This window comes from Muscardinus avellanarius (assembly GCF_963383645.1).
Source record: "Muscardinus avellanarius genome assembly, chromosome: 13".
In the NCBI taxonomy this organism is placed as follows: domain Eukaryota; kingdom Metazoa; phylum Chordata; class Mammalia; order Rodentia; family Gliridae; genus Muscardinus; species Muscardinus avellanarius.
In genome coordinates this window covers 67,657,506-67,680,613 of record NC_137799.1, presented here as the reverse complement: position 1 = coordinate 67,680,613, position 23,108 = coordinate 67,657,506, and the positions used below count along the sequence as shown (strand labels likewise).

The following is a 23,108-nucleotide window of genomic DNA, read 5'->3' as shown; positions in this document are numbered from 1 at the left end:
AAGTTTGAAAAGTAGAAGTCAGATTCTCCTTGCCTTGAAATTTTGCACTGGACAGGTTGGGGTTTCGAGATATGTTACAATAAAGGGGGAAAAAAATGAACTAGGCTGAGAGGATTTGGGTACAATATTTTATTTCTTATTTTGAAACAGGGTCTCACTAAGTTGCAGAGGGTCACAAACCTGGGATTACAAGTGTACTCCACCACCCCCAGTCATTACATTTTGAGTGTACATTTTTTTTCAAGTCTGCAACCAAATTTAAAATTTCTCAACTTATTATAATAACTTTTTTTTTACTTGTCTATGTATGGCTCTGGGCTATTAAATGACATTATTAAACTTGCAAATTAATTCCCTGCTGTCTCCACACTTGCCTTAATTATTATTGTTTCAGTTAGAATTTCCAAGTGCCATCCTGCCATATTGTTCAGTTACTGAATAAACAGCCTCTTTTTGTTTTTTCTATAATTAGGTCATTCCAGAAAGATGAGGAGATTTAAAGTCTTAATATTCACTGCCTACTATCATTTACTGAATGGTAAGACACCAAATCTTTTTATTAGGTTCTGAATCTTAAATGCTTTAATCATGAGTTAAAAGCCTAATTAATAATTTTAAATGATTGTACTTCTTATAGAGAGAACATTCTACTTTACCTTTTTATTTTATAAACAAGTCACCTGTGATGTTGTATAGAGAGAATATAGACAAAGTGCAATTTGGGCCCTCCCTAAATTTCCATACCCTTGTACATCAGAAAACTTTCAAAAGTTTAGGGCAGTAAGAAGAGAAAACTGTTAAAATCTACCATCAGGGCGGTGTTGAAGGCAAACGAGTATCTAATCAAAGGACATTTGGGGGATATCTTTGTGAAACCAGTTCTGTCTGCTCGTTAGTACTCCACCAAAATATAATATTTTTATATTAATATGTATTTATGAATTGCAGGGCAACTTGTTTAACTCATTTAATTATCCTAATATATGATCAGATACGGTGTCCCAAAATATGTTTAAGATCACTAGACAAAATTCGTATTTTAGGAAAACAAGTCCTTAAATACAGTTGTAACTTGCCAGAAGTGATCGTAAGCCCTCTACCCATTTTGTAAGACATTCTGAAGATCTGTCATCTTTCTTTTCAGCATTTACAATCACAGTTCCCAAGGACCTGTATGTTGTTGAATATGGCAGCAACGTGACAATTGAATGCAAATTCCCAGTAGAAAACCCACTAGACCTGTCTTCATTAGTTGTCTACTGGGAAAAGGGAGATAAGCAAATTATTCAGTTTGTGCACGGGACTGAAGACCTGACAGTCCAGCACAGTAGCTACAGGCAGAGAGCCCAGCTGTTGAAAGACCAGCTATTCAAGGGAAGTGCAGCACTTCAGATCACAGATGTGAAGTTGCAGGACGGAGGGGTTTACTGCTGCCTGATCAGCTATGGTGGCGCAGACTACAAGCGGATTACCTTGAAAGTCAATGGTAAGAATTGTTATAGATGAAGAAGGCTTGGCCTTTGTATTAAAAATACATCCAGGTGTTGAAAGCTTCTCATTCTTGGCAGTCCAGACTTACTTTCTAGCAAAACAACAGCAGCCTATTCATTCATTCATTCATTCATTCATTCATTCCCACACTCATTCAGTGAGCACCTCCTGAGCACACTCTATCTGGCAGTCAGTGGAAATCCAGAGCTAGACAACCAGCCATGTTCTACAACGTATTTAGTTTTCAAAAAATAAAAACATAAATACCCAGTTTTTGCCTTTAAGATATTGCAAAGGAATAAAAAGAATTGCAAAAGTATTCCTTCTCCCTTCCCTGCTATCTTCTATGGTATGCAGATACAGTATGCATTATTTGTGTGTCCCTCCAGAAAAGTTTTTGTTTAGTTACTACTTTTGATTCCCTTAGGTCTACCACATTATTCTCTCTTTGAACCTCTCTAGGTCAAATCCAAATAAATATGTTCAAAACAAACCCCATTATGAGTTTCACATTCACAAAGACTTGAAGTCAATCTATGAAGGCAAAACCTGACCATATTCAGCATAAAGGTGGTCATTGTTCTTTAGAGATGGCCTAGCTATGCTCATCAGCTGCACATTCATCTCGAGAGTCTATATCAATGTTATATTGAAGTGTTGAAGAGGAACTGTGTGTGTTAATTCCTGAGTACTGGCCCACAAATAGGTCATCAGGTCTTTTGAGTTCAGAATTTTGTGTTGGTACTAGTTGAGAGAAGGAAAACACCTTAGCTGACCACCTCTCCTTTCACTGTTAAGTTTCATAGAATTGAGAGCCAAAAGCATCCCAGGCATGGGCACTAATCCAAACTCCCACAAAGAACAGAAATCCCCCAAAGGATCTTCTGTTCTTACACTTTCCATAATGATGTTTCTGTCTTCTGGAACCCCCTGCCATTGCCTGTTGAAATTTCTACCTGGTTTTGAGCTGAAATCTGTCCTCTAGTTATAGCTTTGAAGTTATCTGCCTGCTTCTTGACAACCATTTAAGATTTGACCTGAATTAAGTGATCTTCTTTTGGTCTTTCCGTTCCTGAGCTATCATCAATCTGAAATTCAGTAGCATAAGTGGGAAAATTTACATTTATTATAAAGGATCATGGATAATTATAGACTCAAAATTATGTAGTGATTGGGAGAAATGCATCTATTTTGTGGTATATTGCAGGGTCTCTGATACTAACTCAATTTATCCTACCATTGTTAAGAAAATGAGCCAGATGTGGTGGTACATGTCTATAATCCCAGTACTTGGGAGCCTGAGGCGGAGAATCACAGATTATAGACCAGCCTCAGCAATTTATTGAGAATTGCAGCAACCTAGCAAGACCCTGTTTCAAAACAAAATATTAAAGGGGTTGGGGATGTAGCTTGGAGGTAGAAGGCCCCTGAGTTCAATTCTTAGTACCAAAAAAAAGTCACTTGTCTTGTGAAGTAAAGTTAATTTTCATTATGTTTTTACCACATGCATCCTCATTTCTGACATTCATGAAAGAAAGCTTGGGGTGTGGTTGTTTATATTTTCAACTTTCCTTTAGTCCATCAGCAAATACCAGGTATCGCTTGCATTTCAAGGCATTTAGTGACATTAGTAAGCCTTAAGCCTGGAACAGCTAGCATTGCTAGGCCTGGGATGAGTTGAAAGAGCATAGTCTTTATAGTCTGAAAGAAGGAAGCATAGCGTTTAAGTTTCTGGGTCTAGAGTTCTCATCAGCTGGCTGGGTATGCAGGGAAGACTTTGTACAGCAAGAACAAGTTTATTCTAGGTTATCTGGGTTTCATGATCTCTTTGACACAACAGAAGATCTTCTACCGCTGATGGTTTTTCCAAGGAGAAGTCCCTGATGGAGCAAAGCAGATAACCATGCATATTTGAGGATCTAATTTGTTTGGTCCATTTTTTTTTTTTTTTTTTTAGAAGTTACTAGATGGGTGTCCTAGTTCAATTTATTTTCTTTTTCTTTCTTTTTCTTTTTTTTTTTTTGGTGGTGGTACTGGGGTTCCTGGAAGCCCTTCTACCTCCGGGCTACACTCCCAGACCTATTTTTACATTTTTTTAAATTTGGAAACAGGGTCTCCTAAGCCAGCGTGCGCGGCTGGCTTCGAACCTACGCGATCCTCCTGTCTCTGCCTCCCAAGCGCGGGGATTACAAGCGTGCGCCACCACGCCCGGCTTCAATTTATTTTCTTAACTGCATACAGTGGTTTTGCAAGTTGAGCTAAACCAAGAGTCTGGCCCTTCTACATCGAGAACAAGCCAGTTACCGAGCTGCTATTGCACGGAGACAGTGCCACCCATGGAAACATGGTGGCCAGCATACACAGCTTTTTAACACAAGGAAGGAGAGCTCCAGAGCTATGCAAATGATTTCACAGTAATGCACTTTGTGCTTGGGCTTCTCTTCCCATCACTGCAAATGTGTGGTAACCCAGCTTCCCCCAGGGAATTTACTCACCATGAGATCTTAAAGGTGAAGCATCTCAAAACTGAAAGTTAAAAAGGTTTGGTTTCAGATTCACCCCGTTATCATTATCACTTAGGGTGTTATTACACCTTTCATGTGGGTGAGTTTAAATACCAGACTCTCTGTCATCTGAGAGTCTAAGATTTTTAGTTAAAAATGTTTTCCCTTAATCACTAAATTTAACATCAGGGAGAAGAATGAACTGTCCGTTTAATACTTTCAGGACCTTAAATGGAATTAAGCAGCTAAAAGAACAAAATGTTGCATAGTTATCTTGACAAAGCTGTTTGAATCCTATGGACCAAAGACTGACTGTGGTCATTCCCCAACAAGCTCACCTCTCCCCCAGAACCCTCAGGCCTGTTGAAGTCTTCTCTGTAGCACCTATCCCTGTATAATATAGCATTCCATGTGCCTATTTTGTTTATTATCTCTCTCCTCCTTCTAGAACAGAAATTCCACAGGGTGAGGATTTTGTGCTGTTTTATTCATTGTTATGTCCCTGGGAATAACAAATAGTAGAGTTCTGGTGTGACAAGTGCACGTACACAAAAATTTGTTAAAAGAATAAATGAATGAATTTCTCAAGTAGGATGAACTTAAGTCTTGAAAACATGAAAGGTTTTAATATGTGAAAATAGATTTCCAAGACTCTCCATCAGAAACTGTCAGTAGGTTCTTAAGAGTATATTTCAGCAGTAAAGAGGAAGAAGAACTCTGCTGGTTCTTATTTAACACTTGTTATGGGTTAGGCCAGTACTAAGCTTTTTGTTTAGGCTAATTTATTTAATCCTCAACATGTCTCTGGGTAGGTGCTTTATCATGCCTAAGATGAATATTTTTCACATTTTACTATCTCTGAAATCTGAATGTGTCTTTCAGTAAAACACATCTTAGATGCAATGCTATATGGCATTATTCTTCCCATTTTAAGGATGAAGAAATAGAGGTTTGACAAAATTAAGCAATTTGCCAAGTCCAGCTAGTAAGTGGTAAAGCCAGGTTCTAAACCCAAGAAGTCTGCTTCTGAAGTCTGTGCCCTTATTAACCATATATTAAGGGTTAAGAATTCAATATAAGAATTTTGGGAGGGACTCAACTTAGTCCATAGTACCAGTTAAATTTGAGTTTCAGATCAAAGCAATAAATGATAAATAATACTTTGTTGGGACATACTTTGTTAAAATTCATTGTTTACATGATATTTTAGACAATATATTTTTCTGTCTACCTTTGTACCTCTAGAGTGTATATAAGTTTGTATAATGACTTCAAAACTATCTTGAGCTTATCTTGGTCTTGATCAACAAACACCATAGTGTTCTAGATCTTGTAAACCAAGGGTTTTCAAAATGTTTGTTTTGATTCCCTACCCCATCTGTGAAGCATTTTAAACGTGTGTGTGTGTGTGTAATTATAAAGAATATACAAGCCAGGCATGCTTATAATCCCAGTACTTGGGAGGCTGAGACAGAAGGATCTCAGGATCATGGCCACCCTCTGCAACTTAGTGAAACCCTATTTCAAAATAAAGAGTGAAAAATATGTCCGTGGGTTCAATCCCCAGTGCTGAAAAATTTACAAAGAAGAAAGAAAGAGACTGCTTTCTTTCTTTCTTCTTTGGACTAATTTATAGATTTATTGTAAGAAATTGTCATTTTTAAAAGCAAATGAGGATGGCTATTACCAATTTCATGTGGTTCAACTTAATGCATCCAGGAATGTACAAAAATAGACATTTTAAAAGATGAAATAAAATTTAACAAAACTTCTAATATCTTTCTAATTGTGATGCTTCATGATCATTAGTTAATGTGTCAAAGCATAATATACTTTAAAAGGTAAAATTGATCATTAACAAAGGTAGGTAATCTGAATATTCTTGAAGGATTTTAGCTAATACTTTACCAGATACAACCAGGTATTTATTGTCATTAACCTCAAAAAGGTTGAGGTTAATGACAATAACCTCATTGGCTGATAAAAAGTCACTTTTTATATTTCTTTTTGGTTTGTACTTGAAATAAATGTATATTGAGTGTATTATATTCAATTCTTATCTTCTTTATAGAAAAATTTTAATGTTATTTGCTCATTTTGTGAGATGATTAGTTTAGTTATAAGTAGACAAGAGATTTAAAAATCCACAGCCCTGAAATTAGTCACCATCCTCTTTCTGTTGTTTTAAATCTCCTCTTCCTGTAAGAACTTCATGGAGCAAAGTGAAATCCTGTGTCAACCAATAGAGCTTATGAAGCCTAACTTCTTTCTTTCTTTCTTTCTTTCTTTCTTTCTTTCTTTCTTTCTTTCTTTCTTTCTTTCTTTCTTTCTTTTTTTTTTTTGTGGGTCTGGGGATGGAACCCAGGGGCATTCAACCTCCAAGCTAGACCCCCTGCCCTATTTTTTATTCTTTATTTTGAAACATGGTCTCACTGAGTTGCAAAGGGCCTCACTAAGTAGCTGAGGCTGTCCATGAACGGCAAGTCTCCAGTCTCAGCCTCCCGAATGCTGGGATATCAAGTGTGTGCCACCACGCCTGGCTTTAACTTATTTCTTAATTGATATGACAGAAGGACATATAAGTGGAATAATATTTTACTTTTATTTTTACTTTTATATTAAAATACTATTTTAATAATATTACTTAACATTTACTTCCTGTACCCTCGTGTGTGTGCCCCACTTTGGAGACTAGTGTAGTAGATATTTAGTCAATCCTTGTGGGATGAATCCACTATTCATTGGCCCTTAGAGGTTGCCATATTCATACACACTTCTGTATATGAAACAATATCATTCTTTACTCTCCTTCCATCAAAAAATGATAATAGGCCGGGCATGGTGGCGCACGCTTGTAATCCCCGCGCTTGGGAGGTGGAGACAGGAGGATCACGCTGATTCGGAGCCAGCCTCGCTGGCTTAAGAGACCCTGTTTCCAAATAAAAATGTAAAAATAGATCTGGGAGTGTAGCCCGGAGGTAGAAGGGCTTCCAGGAACCCCAGTACCACCAAAAGGTAAAAAGCCAACATTTTACCCCAGACAGTTTACTATTAATGGTATTTTTAGGCTTGAAATTTTAATTGCCCCAAAGTCAAACTATTTGCTGTGTGAACTGGATCCTATTATAGTGATATTTCACCATAATAAAGGATCAGTGGATTCATTTTTAAATGGTGCTTAAACATGACAAATGCAAAATTGAGGACTCAAGTTCTCATTAAAAACCTTGTCTTGAAGTCAAAATAGTAAATGACACGTCAGAATTTGTTTATTTACTAAAATATAGGGAAATAGTGCTCACCAGCTGAAAAGGTTCATGTATATGAAGACAGCTTTAAAATGACAAAAAGAAAATATCTGGGAATAAATTTAAGAAGATATGAAGTCTTAAGTAAAAATGATAAAACTTTACTGTGAAACATATAAAGACTCAAATGAACAGACATATTTTATATTTGGATAAAAAATGATTGGTTTAAACATGACAATTTAAATTTATCTACATTTAGTGTGTGTGTGTGTGTGTGTGTGTGTGTGTGTGTGTGTGTGTGTGTGTTACTGGAAATGGAACCCAGGGGCATTCTACCTCTGAGTTATACCCCCAGCCCTATTGTTTATTCTTTATTTTGAAACAGGATCAAAGGGCCTCACTATGTAGCTGAGGCTGGCCAAGAACTGCGATCATCCTGTATCAGCCTTCTAAATGCTGGGATTACAAGCATGCACCACCATGCCTGGCTTATTTGTACATTTAGTTTGAGCCTAATAAACAAACCAGCATGATTTTTTTAGCTAGCAGGTTTTCCTTAAAACCACGTAGGAGCAAAAAAGTTGAGGCAGAATTTCAAGGGCCCCCACTGCTGAGACAGCTAATGAGCTCATCTCTTGGAGAACCAGCCTGTATTAATATTCTTTCTGTCGTAGACAAAACCAAGCCACATGTCTAACTTGTACCAAGAGAAAACCATGACTTCTTTTTGCTTATGACCTAGCCCCATACCGCGAAATCAACCAAAGAATTTCCATGAATCCTGTCACTTCTGAACATGAATTAACATGTCAAGCTGAGGGGTACCCAGAGGCAGAAGTCATTTGGACAAGCAGTAATCACCAAATACTGAGTGGTGAGACCACCATCACCAGTTCCCAGAGGGAAGAGAATTTCTTCAATGTGACCAGCGTGCTGACAGTCAACACAACATCAAATGAGATTTTCTACTGTACTTTTCGGATATTAGATCTTGGGGAAAACAGTACAGCTGAGTTGGTCATTCCAGGTAAGGTGTCCAACATCTGAAGGTATCTAACAGATTAAAATGTGCCTAACAGTGCCCCATAAAAGGATACCTACTTATCCTAATCCCAATGATGGTTGGATAAATTAATGGGAGAATGAAAAAATTAATTACCAGATGACACCATATTCAGAAAATGTATGCTATTCTCTCACCCTCGTGCATCCAGGTCATATTGTCACTTAAAAACATTCATCAAGCCAGGCGTGGTGGCGCACACTTGTAATCCTAGTACTTGGGAGGCTGAGGCAGGAGGATCATGCAGGTTCAAAGCCAGCCTCAACTACTTAGTGAGGTTCTCAGCAACTTAGTGAGACCTTGTTTCCAAATAAAGTATAAAATAAGTCTGGGAGTGTAGCCTGGAAGTAGAAAGCCCCTGGGTTCCATTCCCAGTACAACACACACACACAAATCCAATATTTATGGAATATTCTATATGTTCCAAGCAGTATATTAAGAACCATCTATTCATATAATTGGACACAGGTCACTCTGTCTAAAAGTGGGTTCATTCTTAAGTGGTTCTTAAACATGACAGATGCAAGATTGAGGACTCAAGTTCTCATAATAGCCTTTACTTCTGTGTTTTGAAATTATAAGAGGTAAGAGAACAAGTAATTCAGTTGCATGCTGAAAATGCTCTTGTAGCTGAGGAATCCAGAGGAAACTGAGAGCAATTATTTTTCATAAAGTCTCAAAATATATAGGAACAGGCCATTCAAACTGTAAGCTACTAGATAAACTGTTTGCTCTTGCGGCTTTAAAGATTAAACTAAGTAGTCGGGATCAAGGGTCTTAATTGACATTGATGCCAAACAGGAACTGAATTATGATGAAAGATGGAAGTTAGCAGTCTTGGAGCATCCATGTGCCCTGGGACTCAGGGGATGGGGGGGCAGTGGGAAAAAAAAAACAATGACTAGATATCCCAAGATGTTTAGACTCAGAGAAAGATAAGAAGCCTTGGTTCCTGATCATGGCCACAGATGTGGGGGAAGAAGCTCCTTAGTGGTGCCAGTTGGCCTTCCGTGTTCTGCAGTGGTCCATCCCTGCTGTGTACAGTGGGCTGCAAGCTTCACTACTAAAGAATGCAAGATGTGACATAATGGCCGGGCGTGGTGACACACGCAATCCCAGCACTTGGGAGGCTGAGACAGGAGGATTGCGCAGGTTCAAAGCCAGCCTCAGCTACTTAGTGAGGCTCTCAGCAATTTACTGAGACTCTGTTTCCAAATAAAATATAAAATAGCTCTGGGAATGTAGCCTGGAGGTAGAAAGCCCCTGGGTTCCATCCTCAGTACCTCAAAAGAAAAAAGATGTGACATAATTAAGGCTTCCATTTAGTAGTAAGCAGACACTTTCAGAGTGATACTATGCTAAGCACTTTACAAACATTAACATCACAAGAGATTTCTTAGCATTTGCTTTTGTGAACTTGTTAGAGATCTCAGAGCCAGTCAATGGCAGTGGAATTTGACCCCAGATCCATCTGTCCAAAGCCTGGGCTTTTTCTAGTTCTCCATTCCAGCCACTCACTGGCCAAGAACTTTCAGTATTTGTGAAAATTAGCCTGAAACTAAACTAAATTGAACTTCAAAGATGATTATCCTCCTGACCACTTCCCATGAATATTTAATCTTTAATTAGTTCTGTTCTGTTTTTCAGAGCCACCTGTGGTGGTCCCCCCAAATCAGAGGACTCACGTGGTAGTGCTGGTACCTGGCCTGTTGTTCCTCACTGTTGTGCTTACAGTCCTGTCCCGCCTCCAGAAAAATGGTATTTCATTCATTTCAGCAGCCTTCCCAGGGGTATGGGGAAGTGGGTGAAAGCATTATTGTTATCACGGTGGTACTTACATGGCACAGCTACAGATGCTGAATATCCTACTATGTGCAGAACAGTCTCACCTCACAGGGAACTGTCCCAACCCAAATGCTACTGGTGCCTCCTGGGAAACACTGGCTTAATGTTGCCCTCCTTTAGCTTGCCTTTTCAAGGCCCACTTTCACTTATACAAAATGGGTTTTAGCTGTGCCACCCACTTGAACCTTTACTTTCAGTCCTGCTCAGTTTTGCTGTTCTGATCACCTGGATTGAAGGGTGGTATTAAAGCTCATATTACCACTTATAAAGGATGAGAGATGAATAACTAATGGCTGCAGGGAAATTGACTTCGTTTTGCAAGGTGACACAAAGACATCCCACTATTCAGTAGGAATCACAGTGAAACCGAGTAGGATTTCCCAGAGAAGATCAGGTGTAAAGTGGTAAGTGTTGGGAGACTGGGTGTGCATGGAGGCTGAAGAAGACTTTCCACCATGCAAATACCCAAAGATAAAAGTCTGTAAGAAGTGAGTGCACTAAAATGCCTATTGGTTTCAGTTAAATTTGAGTCTTGCACTAGTTGCAACATTATATTGAGCTATTTTCTGAGTACCCTAAATAATAAAAATAGTTCCTTCTAGAGAACTGTGGGTTTTTTGTTTAACCCTAAAGGATTTTGCAAGATTTCTGGAGGAGAGCATTACCTAATTTTATAATTAATTTGCATGCATTTATTTCTCTACTTATACACGGGAGTGATTAAAATCCAGGAAAATTATATTCAAATAATTTCCTCCCATTCTAAGATTCAGAGTAAACATTTCCCCTATTATTTTGAAATGTGTACCAAGAGATCCAAAAATGGTCTTCATATACAGTTATCTGATGTCAAATTAGGGAAGTAGAACATGGAAGGGAATTCCAGCAGTCATCTAAAAATTCCCCCACTATCCCTTGGCAAGATGGGTGGATCTGCGAAATTGGTGTAACTGAGATGATAGAGATCAATTATTTCCAAAGAGTAGACCTTTAACAGAACTGAGATAATTGGCCAGGAAGTATTTATCCTTATACTGTTACATAAGAATTCCTTCCATAGTTTGAGAAAATTTTGGGTCAATTTTCAATGACAGTGGATTTGAAATGACTGTTGCCAACTTGGATTTTGAATATTTCCCTGGGGGGGAAAAAAAGATTAATCGGTATTAGGAATGGCTAGAAAAGCAATAAATAGTAATTACCTCAAAATCTGATCAATCTCTAAGGGAAAGATGGAAAATAAAAGCATATACTCACAAAGAAAATCTGAGAGCAAAAGTATATGTCCTAGCCAGGCATGATGGCATCCCAGTACTTGAAAGGCTGAGACAGGGGAATCACAGGGTAAGGCCAGCCTCAGCAACTTAGCAAAGAACTGTCAGAAACTTAGTGAGACTCTGTTTCACACTATAAAAAGGGGCAGGGGGGTGTAGCTCAGAGGTAGAATGCTTCTGGGTTTAATACCCAGTAAAACAATATATTTTTATATATAATACATATTATGTATGTCCAACATATACATTAATATTGAGGATTGGATCATTAGAGGTTTGGACCCTAGAATAAGGAAGTTCACCATACTGTGTAGGGGATTAAAAAATATTTAATAGGAACCTGGAATTGAAATTCAAGTTACTATGTAGGGTGTAGAGTTGTACCATACTGAAATAAAAAAGATTTTTCTTTCTTTAGTGAGAATTACGGATGTGGGAAAATGTGGCATCTGCAATAACAGACTTGAAGAATTAAAACAAAACAAATGTGGTGGTGCTTGCATGTATTCATAGTACTTGGGATGCTGAGACAGGACGATTACAAGTTCAAAGCCAGCCTCACCTCAGCAACTTAGTGCAGCTGTCAGCAGCTTAGTGAGAACTTGTTTCAAAATAAAAAATAAAATAAGGGGTGTAGCTCAGAGGTAGTGTATCCCTAGGTTCAATCCCCAACAACACACACACACAAACACACACGAAATAAAATGGCAAGAACTCCTGCCATTCTGAGGAGTTTTAGAGATGACCATTTAGAATAAGGAGCAGTGAGCAGCTTCGTGGATAGAAGGAAAGGGAGAGAAGGGTAACCTTCAGTTGCCTTGTGTCCTGACATCTTCCTGCAACAAGGGACCATGTTGACTTTAGTGGATGGATAATTCATTTTACAATGTTGTGCATCAGTCGGTGCTTCATGTAGAATTTGTTGTATTTTATTGAGTTTTCTCTTCTCCTACCAAAAGAGTCAGAGAATTATCCTCATTTTAGAGTAGCAAGACAGAGGGTCAAAAAATAATGAAAAGTGGCCAAGAAAACATAACTGATAACAAAAATTCAGTTTCCAGGCCCACTAGCCTGACCATGGACCCTTCCTCTATGTGTTTAATCCTTTTTCCAAAAATGGCCACATTTGCAACAGGGTTAATATTTAAACGAAACACATAACAGCAATAAACCCTTCAGGTCTGAGCATAACCTTTTTTTTTTTTTTTTGGTGGTCCTGGGGTTTCTGGAAGCCCTTCTACCTCCGGGCTACACTCCCAGACCTATTTTTACATTTTTATTTGGAAACAGGGTCTCTTAAGCCAGCGCGCGCGGCTGGCTTCGAACCTGCGCGATCCTCCTGTCTATGCCTCCCAAGCGCGGGGATTACAAGCGTGCGCCACCACGCCCGGCGCTGAGCATAACATTTTTTAAGTTAACCAAAGTATTAGTGCGCTAAATAATTAAGAGTCTATACAAACCAATGGTTTGATTTCTATATTTCCTACTTCTGCCAACAGTTACAAAGAATAAACTTATATTAAGTTTTCTAATTCACTTTAACTTAGTTAGAAACCAAACTTAGCAGCCTGAGTTTAAGTGATCTAATTAACTTGGACAAGCTCAAGTAAGTTCCCTCATGTGATTTATAGGATTTCATTTGCACTGTAAAACTAATTAGTAGATATTTGGGTCATCCTAGAGAACCAACTCTCCTAGTTTTCTCAACCTAAGGGTTTCTGAGACATCAGACTTTCAGTTTTAAAACCAGGGTAGTCCCGGGAAACCCAGAACAGTTAGTCATCCAATGTCATATAAGGGTAATTGTGCATACATATAGTCTGCCTCTTTCTCTTATTGTATACTTATTATATGGCTTAGCAAATAAGAGTTTTGGTTCTCTTAGATTTCTTTTTTTTTCCTCTGGATCCCCCACCCATGAAATTAATATACTGTTATCACTCTCCAGATACACAGTTTGAGGAGACATAATCGGCCTTGAAACTTCTGATCCTCATGCAGGGATTCTCAGCCTGTCCTTTGGGAGTTCATGAATGAAATGGCCCTTGGGACACAGATGATGTTGAAATTCAAAGTCCCAAGTGCTGAAAAATGGGACCTGGGAAAAGAAGAGAAGGAGAAGGAAGAAAGATGGAGTAGAACAGGGAGCCTGGAAGGAAACCTGGATACTTCAACCTAGGAAGAGACTCATCAGTGCGTGTAAAAAGAATGAAAGACGCTTCTGAAGGAGGAGCCTTCGAGCAAATTGTCCATCGCTCATCCTGACAGAGCAGGTTGAAAATCTGCTCTCTTTTTAATGGCCAGTTCTTGTAGAAGTGCCCTTTGCCTCCTTCTGTGTGCCCTAGCACTGCAACGATGTTTGAGTGTGAGTTTGTTTCTATTTATTTTGAGTCTGTGGGATCTTGCTGTCATGTGAGTATGGTCGTGAGGATTTCTTCAGAAGATAAGTCGTAGTAGATCTTAACACTCTGTTACCAAACTCAGCTTGCCACTCCAGTGCTTGTGTTCAGTAACACATCCAGCATTTGTGAGATATTGGTATCCTCCATACCTGATGGTAAAAATAGGAAATGTTTTCTATATTTAGAAAACAAAGCATTGGTTTATATAGATTTTTACCTTACTTAACCCACTATTACTTTGTTTTACTTGAATAATGTTATGCTCGTAAACAAAGGGTTTACTGCAGTATCTATTCCATTTAGTTATCAGCTGTGTGGTACCACACCTATGTCATCTTATTTCATCCCTGGAAGCACCTTGTCATGGTAACCACTATTATCATAACCATTTATGTTTGTGTGTTCGTGTGTGCGTGTATGCATGCATGCATGTGAGTGTGTGTGTGTGTGTGTGTGTGTGTGTGTGTGTGTTGTACTAGGGTTTGAACCCAAGGGCATTCTACCTCTGAGCTTCACTCCCAGCTCTATATTTTATTTTTAAACAGGCGCTCACTAAGTTACAGAGGGCCTCACTAGGTGGCTGAGGCTGGCCACAAACCTGCAACCCTTCTGTCTCAGTCTCCCAAGTACTGGGGTTACAAGCATGTGCCACTGTGCCCTGTTAATTATACCCATTTGATAGCTGAGGAATCAGAGGTGGAGAAACTTGCCCACACAAGAATGAACAACTCTCAGATTTCCTCGACATTATTGCTATATTTTTTAGAATGCAATTTACAGTTATACTTTTAAGAAATACATTCATTAAATGTCTTTGCATATTATATCTGCCTTGCACTGTGCTGGTCATTGTGTCTGCATGTCAGCAAGACACAGTATCAGTTGACTATCCTTAAACATGGTTAAGAGTCTAAGCAATTTTAATTTATGAGAAGTTCATACTTAAATGGACTGTAGAATAACTTCTCAAATTCCTTTTCTAGCATTATATTTAATTTGTCTTTGCCATACAATCTGATCCTTCTCTAAGTAGTGCCTCACATTTCTCATCAATTCTCTCTCTTTTTTGTGTGTGTGGTACTGGGGGTGGAACCCAGAGGCTTTCTACCTCCAGGCTATACTCCCAGAACTATTTTATACTTTATTTGGAAACAGGGTCTCACTAAGTAGCTGAGACTGGCTTGGAACCTGTGCGATCCTCCTGTCTCAGCCTCCTAAGTGCTGGGATTACAAGCCTGCTCTACCACGCCCAGCTCTCATCAGTTATCTTTTTTGTATTTATTTAAAAGCTATTGAATTTTTAATTCTATGATACACAATAAAAAAAACACCATTCCAGCCTCCTAGGCACCAAGTTTTTCTTTTCAGAATCAGCTAGTATTGCCTTTATTCTTATATTCCTCTAAAGATAGTCTATATATGGAAATGCATGTTGAAAGTACATTTAAAACTCGTTTTCTACGTGATAGGACATTATTGCACCTGCTATGCACTTTACTATTTTTATTGAAAACATTATTTCTTTTTTTTTTGGTGGTACTGGGGTTCCTGGAAACCCTTCTACCTCCAGGCTACACCCCTAGACCTAATATATATATAATATTATGTATATTATATATAATATGTATATTATATATTATGTATATTATATATAATATGTATATTTCATATATATATATATATATATTTTTTTTTTTTTTGGAAACAGGGTCTCCTAAGGCCAGCAAGGCTGGCTTCGAACCTGTGCGATCCTCCTGTCTCCGCCTCCCAAGCACGGGGATTACAAGCGTGCGCCACCACGCCCAGCTGAAAACATTATTTCTTATGTAGCAGCTTGAAAATATTTGAGGAAGTAAACTGCATCTTGTTTGTTTTCTAGATTACCTTTCCTATAGTTTCTTCGTATCTTTCATATGATTTCATGTATGCTAAATATTTGCTACATAGACCTTTGACAATCAGCTTTTGTTGAGTGCTTGCTATAAGACTGAATTTGGATTGTGCTTATTTTGTGTTTGCTCAACAGAAGACCTTTAGGTTCCCCAGAATATACTGAGTCAATCTAGTACTAAAGGGCAGACTTTTTAAAAATGTATTTATTTTGTGCAATTTTTGTTTGTTTTTTTTTTCTTGTTGTTATTTGTTCCATAGTACTAGATGTTGAACCCAGGACCTCATGCATACTAGGCAAGCACTCTGCCCGTGTGCTACATCCTCAGCCCGTTTTATTATTTTATTTTTTGAGACAGGGTCTTGCTAAATTGCTGAAATTGGCCTCAAACTCAAGATCCTCCTTCCTTAGTCTTGCTAGTAGCTGAAATTACAGGTATTTGCCACCAGCCTTGTTATTAACTATATGACAGAAGTATATCTGGATTTTTGTGTGTGATCATGTGTGTGTAGTACTGGGGATTGAACTGGGGCTTTCTGCCTCTGACCTATACCCTCAGCCCCCCCTTTCTTTTGTTTCTATTTTAAAATAGGGTCTTGTTAAATTGCTGAGACTGTCCTTGAACCTGTCTATGATTCTCCTGTCTCAGCCTCCCAAGTATTGGGATTGTAGGCATGTGCCACCATCCCTGACTTGGAATTTTTTTTTAACGTATTTTCCCTTGCGTATAAACTTAACTGTGATGCTAATAGTTGCATAATGAAATATTTTCTGGATTTTCCAGCAGTACCTGGACTAGTGGTGTCTTGGGCCCTCATCTGTGGGCCCATTAGCTCTGCTTGAATCCTTGAATGCTACCAGCTCTCATCACTACATGGGCCTGCAAAGATAGTGTTCCCCTGGGGCTTTGAGATTCACACACACTTTCCAGGGGCTCCAGAGTTTCCTTTATCTCTTGGCAATTTGCTAGCATCTTCTTTGCTTTGCCACATGTCAAGTGAAGAAATAGAATATCCAATGGAAGCACTCATGTTATCTGTTTGTACATATTTATTTGTATAATAACTTGTATACCAATGTCCTTTGTTTGAAATACAGCTAAATATTCTGGCTGAGCAAGACATAGATTCATTCCATGCATCTATTTCTAAACATGTGTGTGTGTGTGTGTGTGTGTGTGCGCACGTGTGTGTGTGTGTGTGTGTGTGTGTGTGTGTGTGTGTGTTAGTGTATGCTATGGGGGTTAAACCTAGGACATTCTGCCTCTTTGCTCCCTGCTCTATTTGATTTTTTTATTTGGAAACAGGTCCTTTTAAGTTAACCGCCTGCTAGCCTCAGACCTGCAATCCTCCTGTCTCAGCCTCTCAAGTACTCGGTTATTAGGCATGTGCCAGAGAACCCAGCTATTCTAAATATTAACACCTCTCGTGGTGTTGGGTTTAAAAAGCACTTTATTCTTTTATGGTTTTTGTTTTATTGTTAATGTAGAAATGATTTGTAGCTGCATTAATTTAATAAAATATTCTTATTTATTTTCTTTGTCAGTACACCAGCATGTTCATTTTCTTGTTTTCTGTGAGTTTTGTATAACCACTCCCCAGTTTAACCTCTCAGCAGAGACAGATACATAAAAGAGCTGAAGCCTCCTTTCTATTTTTCCCATAGATTTTATGTTTATATAATAAAATCTTGAATTCTGTGTCATTAAAAAAACCAAAATAATTTATTTTTTAATTATTGAGAATTTTTATTTTCTTGCACTTTGGAGCTCCTTATAGGACAATACAAATAAAAGTGTCAAATTTATGTCATCAAAATTGAAGATCTGAGGGAGAATGGGTGGAAGAGAAGGAGTGGAACTCAAGGGAACTAGGGAAATGAAGGGGTTTACCTCTAAGAGGGCACCCTTCTCAGATCTACAAACGTGGATGTGCACACCAGTGTGCATGGTCCTGAAAAGGAAATGAGAAACCTAGGACTAAGCCACGTAGAGAATTAAAGACTAAGAACTGGGTAGGGCCATTAATAAATCTGTGGTGATTTTAAGACAAACATGTCAAGGCTTAACATTCAAGGAAGTACAGGTCTTTTAATGTGTCATCTAGTTTGATTACTTAGTCATCAAATTCAGTTTAAAGAGTGTTTTGATCATTTATTTGAGAATCAGATATTCTCAAAGGATGATGATGGCTATTTCTTACAATATATTTCAGACCTTACGTGATTTTTTTTTTTTTGTGTGTGTGTGTGTGTGTGGTACTGGGGTTGCTGGAAAACCTTCTACCTCCGGGCTACACTCCTGAACCTATTTTTTATATTGTTTTTTTTGGAAACAGGGTCTCTTAAGCCAGAGAGGCTGGCTTCAACCTGCGCGATTCTTCTGTCTCCGCCTCCCAAGCGTGGGGATTACAAGCGTGCACCATCACACCCGGCAGACATTACGTGATTTTAAAGGGAGAGCATCAATATCTTTGTAGTGACAGTGATACACTATGCCAGCCCTTAAGCAATTGAAGTAACAAAAATGGGTGCTGCCCATCAAGACATCTCACCTTTTTGATCAGGGAAGAACATAGAGAAGTCTTCCTGGCTGGCTTTGGGAGATCTAGGTTCCAGCTGGAATTTTGTGACATTGGAGGGGTTCATATACAATAAAGATAGCCTGAAAATGAGCCATAGCTTTCATCTTTTACTTTAGTCCTTCTTATAAGTTTGTGGCTGTCTGTCACAAAAAGGCAAATATAATTTTTATCTTAATATTTTATAAAAATAGATTATTACTATTTTATGTATACAGAGATACAACACTTGGCAAGCTTCCCTGCAGCTCTCTCCCCACTGCCTCCCTTCCCATACATGATATTGAGATTGTCATTGATTATTTCACATAAGTAAGTACATAACATCAATGAAAGAATTTCCTTCACTAATTCGTCCTTCCTCTCCGCCCCCAACCACCTTTTCCCTCTAGACCCCCACCATCACTCCACTGGGATTTCTTCTCCATTCTCTTAAGTTCCTCTTGTGTCCCGATTACTGTTTTAAAGCTAAGAATTCAGAGTTAACTTTTGCACTAGAACTATCAGTGGCCAAATTTATGAAGACAGATACATCCTATTTTTAGAAATATTCCCTATACTAAGCTCCTAAAGCTTCAAGGAAAATGATATGATAAACAAAATTACTCTTCTTATCATTTAAACATTCCTAGAACTATTTATACTTTGAAAGAAGTCAATTTTTGACCAAATGCAACATATGTGAGTGTTGGGGATTATCATTAATCATGATAATTACCATTGTTGGGCACATACTTTATGCCAGATGCTATAATTACATACATCATCTCCTTTAATTCTCTGGTCTGGCAATGATTGTACCAGATAAAGGCATTGGGTTACCTAGAGAGTCAAATAAAGGAAAGTTAAGGAAACTGGGACATTAAAAAGAAAAGGGAAAAAAGGGCACTATTTCCTGGAAGTTTAAAAAACAAAAATTCTTATTATAATTCTTTTTTTTTTTTTTTTTTTTTTGGTGGTGGTGGTACTGGAGTTCCTGGAAACCCTTCTGCCTCCGGGCTATACTCCCAGATCCATTTTTATATATTTTTTAAAATTTGGAAACAGGGTCTCCTAAGCCAGCATGGCTGGCTTCGAACCTGCGTGATCCTCCTGTATCCGCCTCCCAAGCGCGGGATTATAAGCGTGTGCCACCATGCCCGGCTCCTTATTATAATTCTTACTGATAATTTATGTACATCTTTTCCCTCAATAGAAAAACATAAAATAGTCATTTGCAAGTAATACATATAGGAATAGAACATTAATTTCGAATGGAGAGTCCGTGGTCAAGCATTGGCTATACAGATCTTAGGTTCATGGTTATAAAGCAATGTTGTGTAGCTATCATTTATTGTCTCCTGCCTTCACCAAATTATGGATCATGGATTCTAAAGTAGAAAATTACAACTGGATGTACAGGAAGTTCATAATGCACATCTCCATCAGGGAATTGGGTAGCAGTCAATAGTAGGAAGTTATCTCACCCACACCCCTCTGACTTAATTGTGCATCAGAGTTCTTCAGGCCAGCACCCAGAGGAGATGGGGAAGTCAGAAATGTTAGGACCCTGGGACCTGCTGAAGAGACCCTACTGCAAGGACAGGCTTGAGAAAAGGGGTAGCAGTATTCTGATTGAAGAGAAGGTAAAGATCCACTCAGCTCTGGGCTGGAGACCAGGATAAAGCATCAGGCACTTTCACATTCAATGCTTTGAGACCTCTGCGGGTGTCTACAGGGCTGGTGAAACTTTAATCAGGGCAGTGTTCCTATGTCAGCATTTTTTAAATTAATTTATTTTTTAAATTGGTGCATTGTAGTCATATATCAATCACATTGGAGTACAAGTCTTGAGAGGATATACAAGCACACATCATCCATTTAGCCCTCCTCCAGCCCCCATCCCATTCCCTCCCCCTCCCTCCATCCCATGCTTTTTTGCTGATTAACTTTGATACATTTGTTTATGTACCTCCTGCGTTTTAAAGAGGCTCCGTCCTCCACTATTACATACTCTCTGATTGGTCACATTAGTTGCTTCACTATAGGGCCCTGTCTATAGCTCAACCTCTTCCTGTTGCCCCTTTCCTCCTAGTTATTGCTGATTAAGAGAAGTGTCTGATTTATATTTTCTGCGATATTTCTCTGTGCATGCTGCGTTGCAAGTACTGATCCCACTCTTGATGGCCCCAGTAGTGGCCTGGCTACTCAGTGGCCTGATCCAGACCTCGCTGGCTCAAGAAGCGGCCTTGCCTCATGGGAGGCCCCGGTTCTGGTCTCGCTGGCCCCTACACCGGCCTAACCCCTCAGCTGGCTTCGGTCCCGGCCTTGGAGGCCGCAGTAGTGGCCTTGCCTCACGGCAGGCTCCGATGCTGGCCATTGGCCCCTGCACTGGCCTAACCCCTTGGCAGGATTCCAATCCCAGCCTCAGAGGCCCCAGTACCGGCCTAGCCTCACGGCAGGCTCCAATGCCGGCCTTGTTGGCCCCAGCACCGGCCTAACCCCTCGGCAGGTTCCACTCCCGGCCTAGGAGGCCCCAACACTGGCCATGCCTCACGGCAGGCTCCGATGCTGGCCTCGCCTCACGGCAGGCTCCGATGCTGGCCTCGCTGGCCCCAACACCGGTCTAACCCTTCGGCAGGCTGTTATCCTGGCCTCAGAGGCCCCTGTATCGGCCTTGCCTAACAGCAGGCTCCGATGCCGGCCTCACTGGCCCCAGCACCAGCCTAACCCCTCGGCAGGCTCTTATCCTGGCCTCGGAGGCCCCAGTACCGACCTTGCTATGTCAGCATTTTGAGAAAGGAAAATCTTCAAGATAAAGAAAAAATGGGCATGATGGTACACACCTGTCATCCCAATACTTGGTAGGATTGTAGCATATCTCAACATAACAATCTCATTTTTCTGTATGTTTCCCTCTACATCTACTCTCCCTCTTTGTAGCCTGAGAATCCCTTTCCCTCCCCTCACCTATATGGAAGCTGACACCTATGGAGTACCATTTAAAACCTGAAATTCCACCTACATTCCCCACACTCCTACTACAGACATCCCGGAGAGCCACAGCCTCTCACTGAATAACTTCCACAGGCCAGGCACTTTACTGGGACATTATGAGGGATTTGAAGAAATAGTCAGTGCCTTCGTGAAGCTTATAGTCTGAGGAGATAATACACAAATTCATTAAACATTAAGTAATAATTCAAGAGTTAGAAAACATGCGACTCTGATAAAAATGTCTCAAGGCAGAACAGAGAACAGCAGATGGTAGAGGAGAAAGAGTACTATGGGTTGGGTGTGGTTTGTCGCCCAAAGGTTCTTGTACTGGAAGCGTGGTCCTCAGTGTAACATTACTGATATGGTGGGAACGTTGAGGGCTGGTGATGAGGGGGCTTGATGCTTTTCTCCAGGAAGTACTCTCATTTTTGCTCTCGTGGGACTGGATTAATTGCCTGATTGTTATAGAGTGAGCTGTTTCCTCTGCTCATCTCTTGCTGTGTTAGTTCCACACACCACATTTGCTATTCTCTCACACACACTCTGCCACGTGATTCCATCGGCCAGTTGGGTGCAGGCGGGGGCTTCACCGGTCCTGGCTCCCCTAACCTGGATTTTCCACCACCAAAACCATGAGACAAGTAAAGCTTTTATCCTTACACAGTACCTACTCTCAAATTTTGATAGAGCAACAGAAAACAAAGAGACAATTCTAGGGACAAGGAAGATTTCACAAAGGAAGCCAGACTAGGGCTATGATGCTCACCTCTGATGGTGCAAGAAAGCATCTTCTTTCCTCTTTATAAATGAAATATTTAGCAAAAAATTTCTGTGCTTCTTACATTGCTAGTGGGAATGTAAATTGGTACAATGTCTGCAGAGGATAATTTGGCAGTTATCTATCAGAATTATAAATAACCCAGCAACCGGACTTTACCCTACATTTATATTTATACTAAAATTTACCCTACAACTAGATTCTTATATGTACCAAACGACATATGTTTAGGGATATTCATTACAACTTTTCTTGTTTGCATCTTTTATTTATAATAACGAAACACTGGAAACAACCCAAATGTCCATCAATAGGGAACTGGTTAAATAAATGTGGTGGCAGATCCAACATTAGAACACTATAGAACATAGCCACAAAAACAAACAAAGAACTCTTTCTGTACTGATATGGGACAGATCTCTAACATGTATTTATTGTTAAGTTAAAAAAGGAATATATAAAGAGTACAGTGCACTAAACTTTGTACCTTATATTGATTGTATGTAAATATGCATGGTATGATAAGGTTCACACCGATCCTCAGTATGAATACCTGTACACTGAATTTGTATATTGTCTCCACTAGGTATCTTTTGAGATACAAATTTTGCATTTTTGTAAAGGAAAAACATATCTAGAAGAATGACACTGCTTTCCTCTGATGACACTGCTTTCCAACTGATGACACTGCTTTCCTCTGGGGTAGCAAATTGGTTTTCTAGTGGGAGAAATTTACTGAATAACCTTTGTACCTTTTGATTTTTGAAACTTGTAGACATATCACCTATTTCAAGAAAATCAATTATAATTTTTAAAAATCTGAGCTCAATGATTTGCCCTTCAGGGACTTTTCATGAATTTAAGAAAATGGTAACTCTTATTAATGTATAATGCCATATATAAACATCAAAAATAAGGGAGTTTAAGAAACTCAGTTCAGTTGCCCTTGGATTTAAGTCTGAATTTGAACTCAACTGAATCAAATAATTTTCTTTCATTTAATTTCTCCCAGTTTGGTCTCACTCCCAGGACAGACTCTAACTTATGGAAGCAT

The 23,108-nt window shown here is 39.2% G+C and overlaps 1 protein-coding gene across 1 annotated transcript; it reads left to right on the top strand.

Moving 5' to 3' along the window:
- Positions 1 to 486: 486 nt before the first annotated feature.
- CD274 (CD274 molecule) lies at positions 487 to 22,700 on the top strand (the record flags this gene model as incomplete). Its single annotated transcript, XM_080708987.1, has 6 exons — positions 487 to 538; positions 1,145 to 1,486; positions 7,989 to 8,273; positions 9,957 to 10,099; positions 19,797 to 19,925; positions 22,641 to 22,700. The coding sequence occupies 6 exons, from the start codon at positions 487 to 489 to the stop codon at positions 22,698 to 22,700; spliced, it is 1,011 nt and encodes a 336-aa protein (XP_080565113.1).
- Between the last annotated feature and the right edge of the window lie 408 nt (positions 22,701 to 23,108).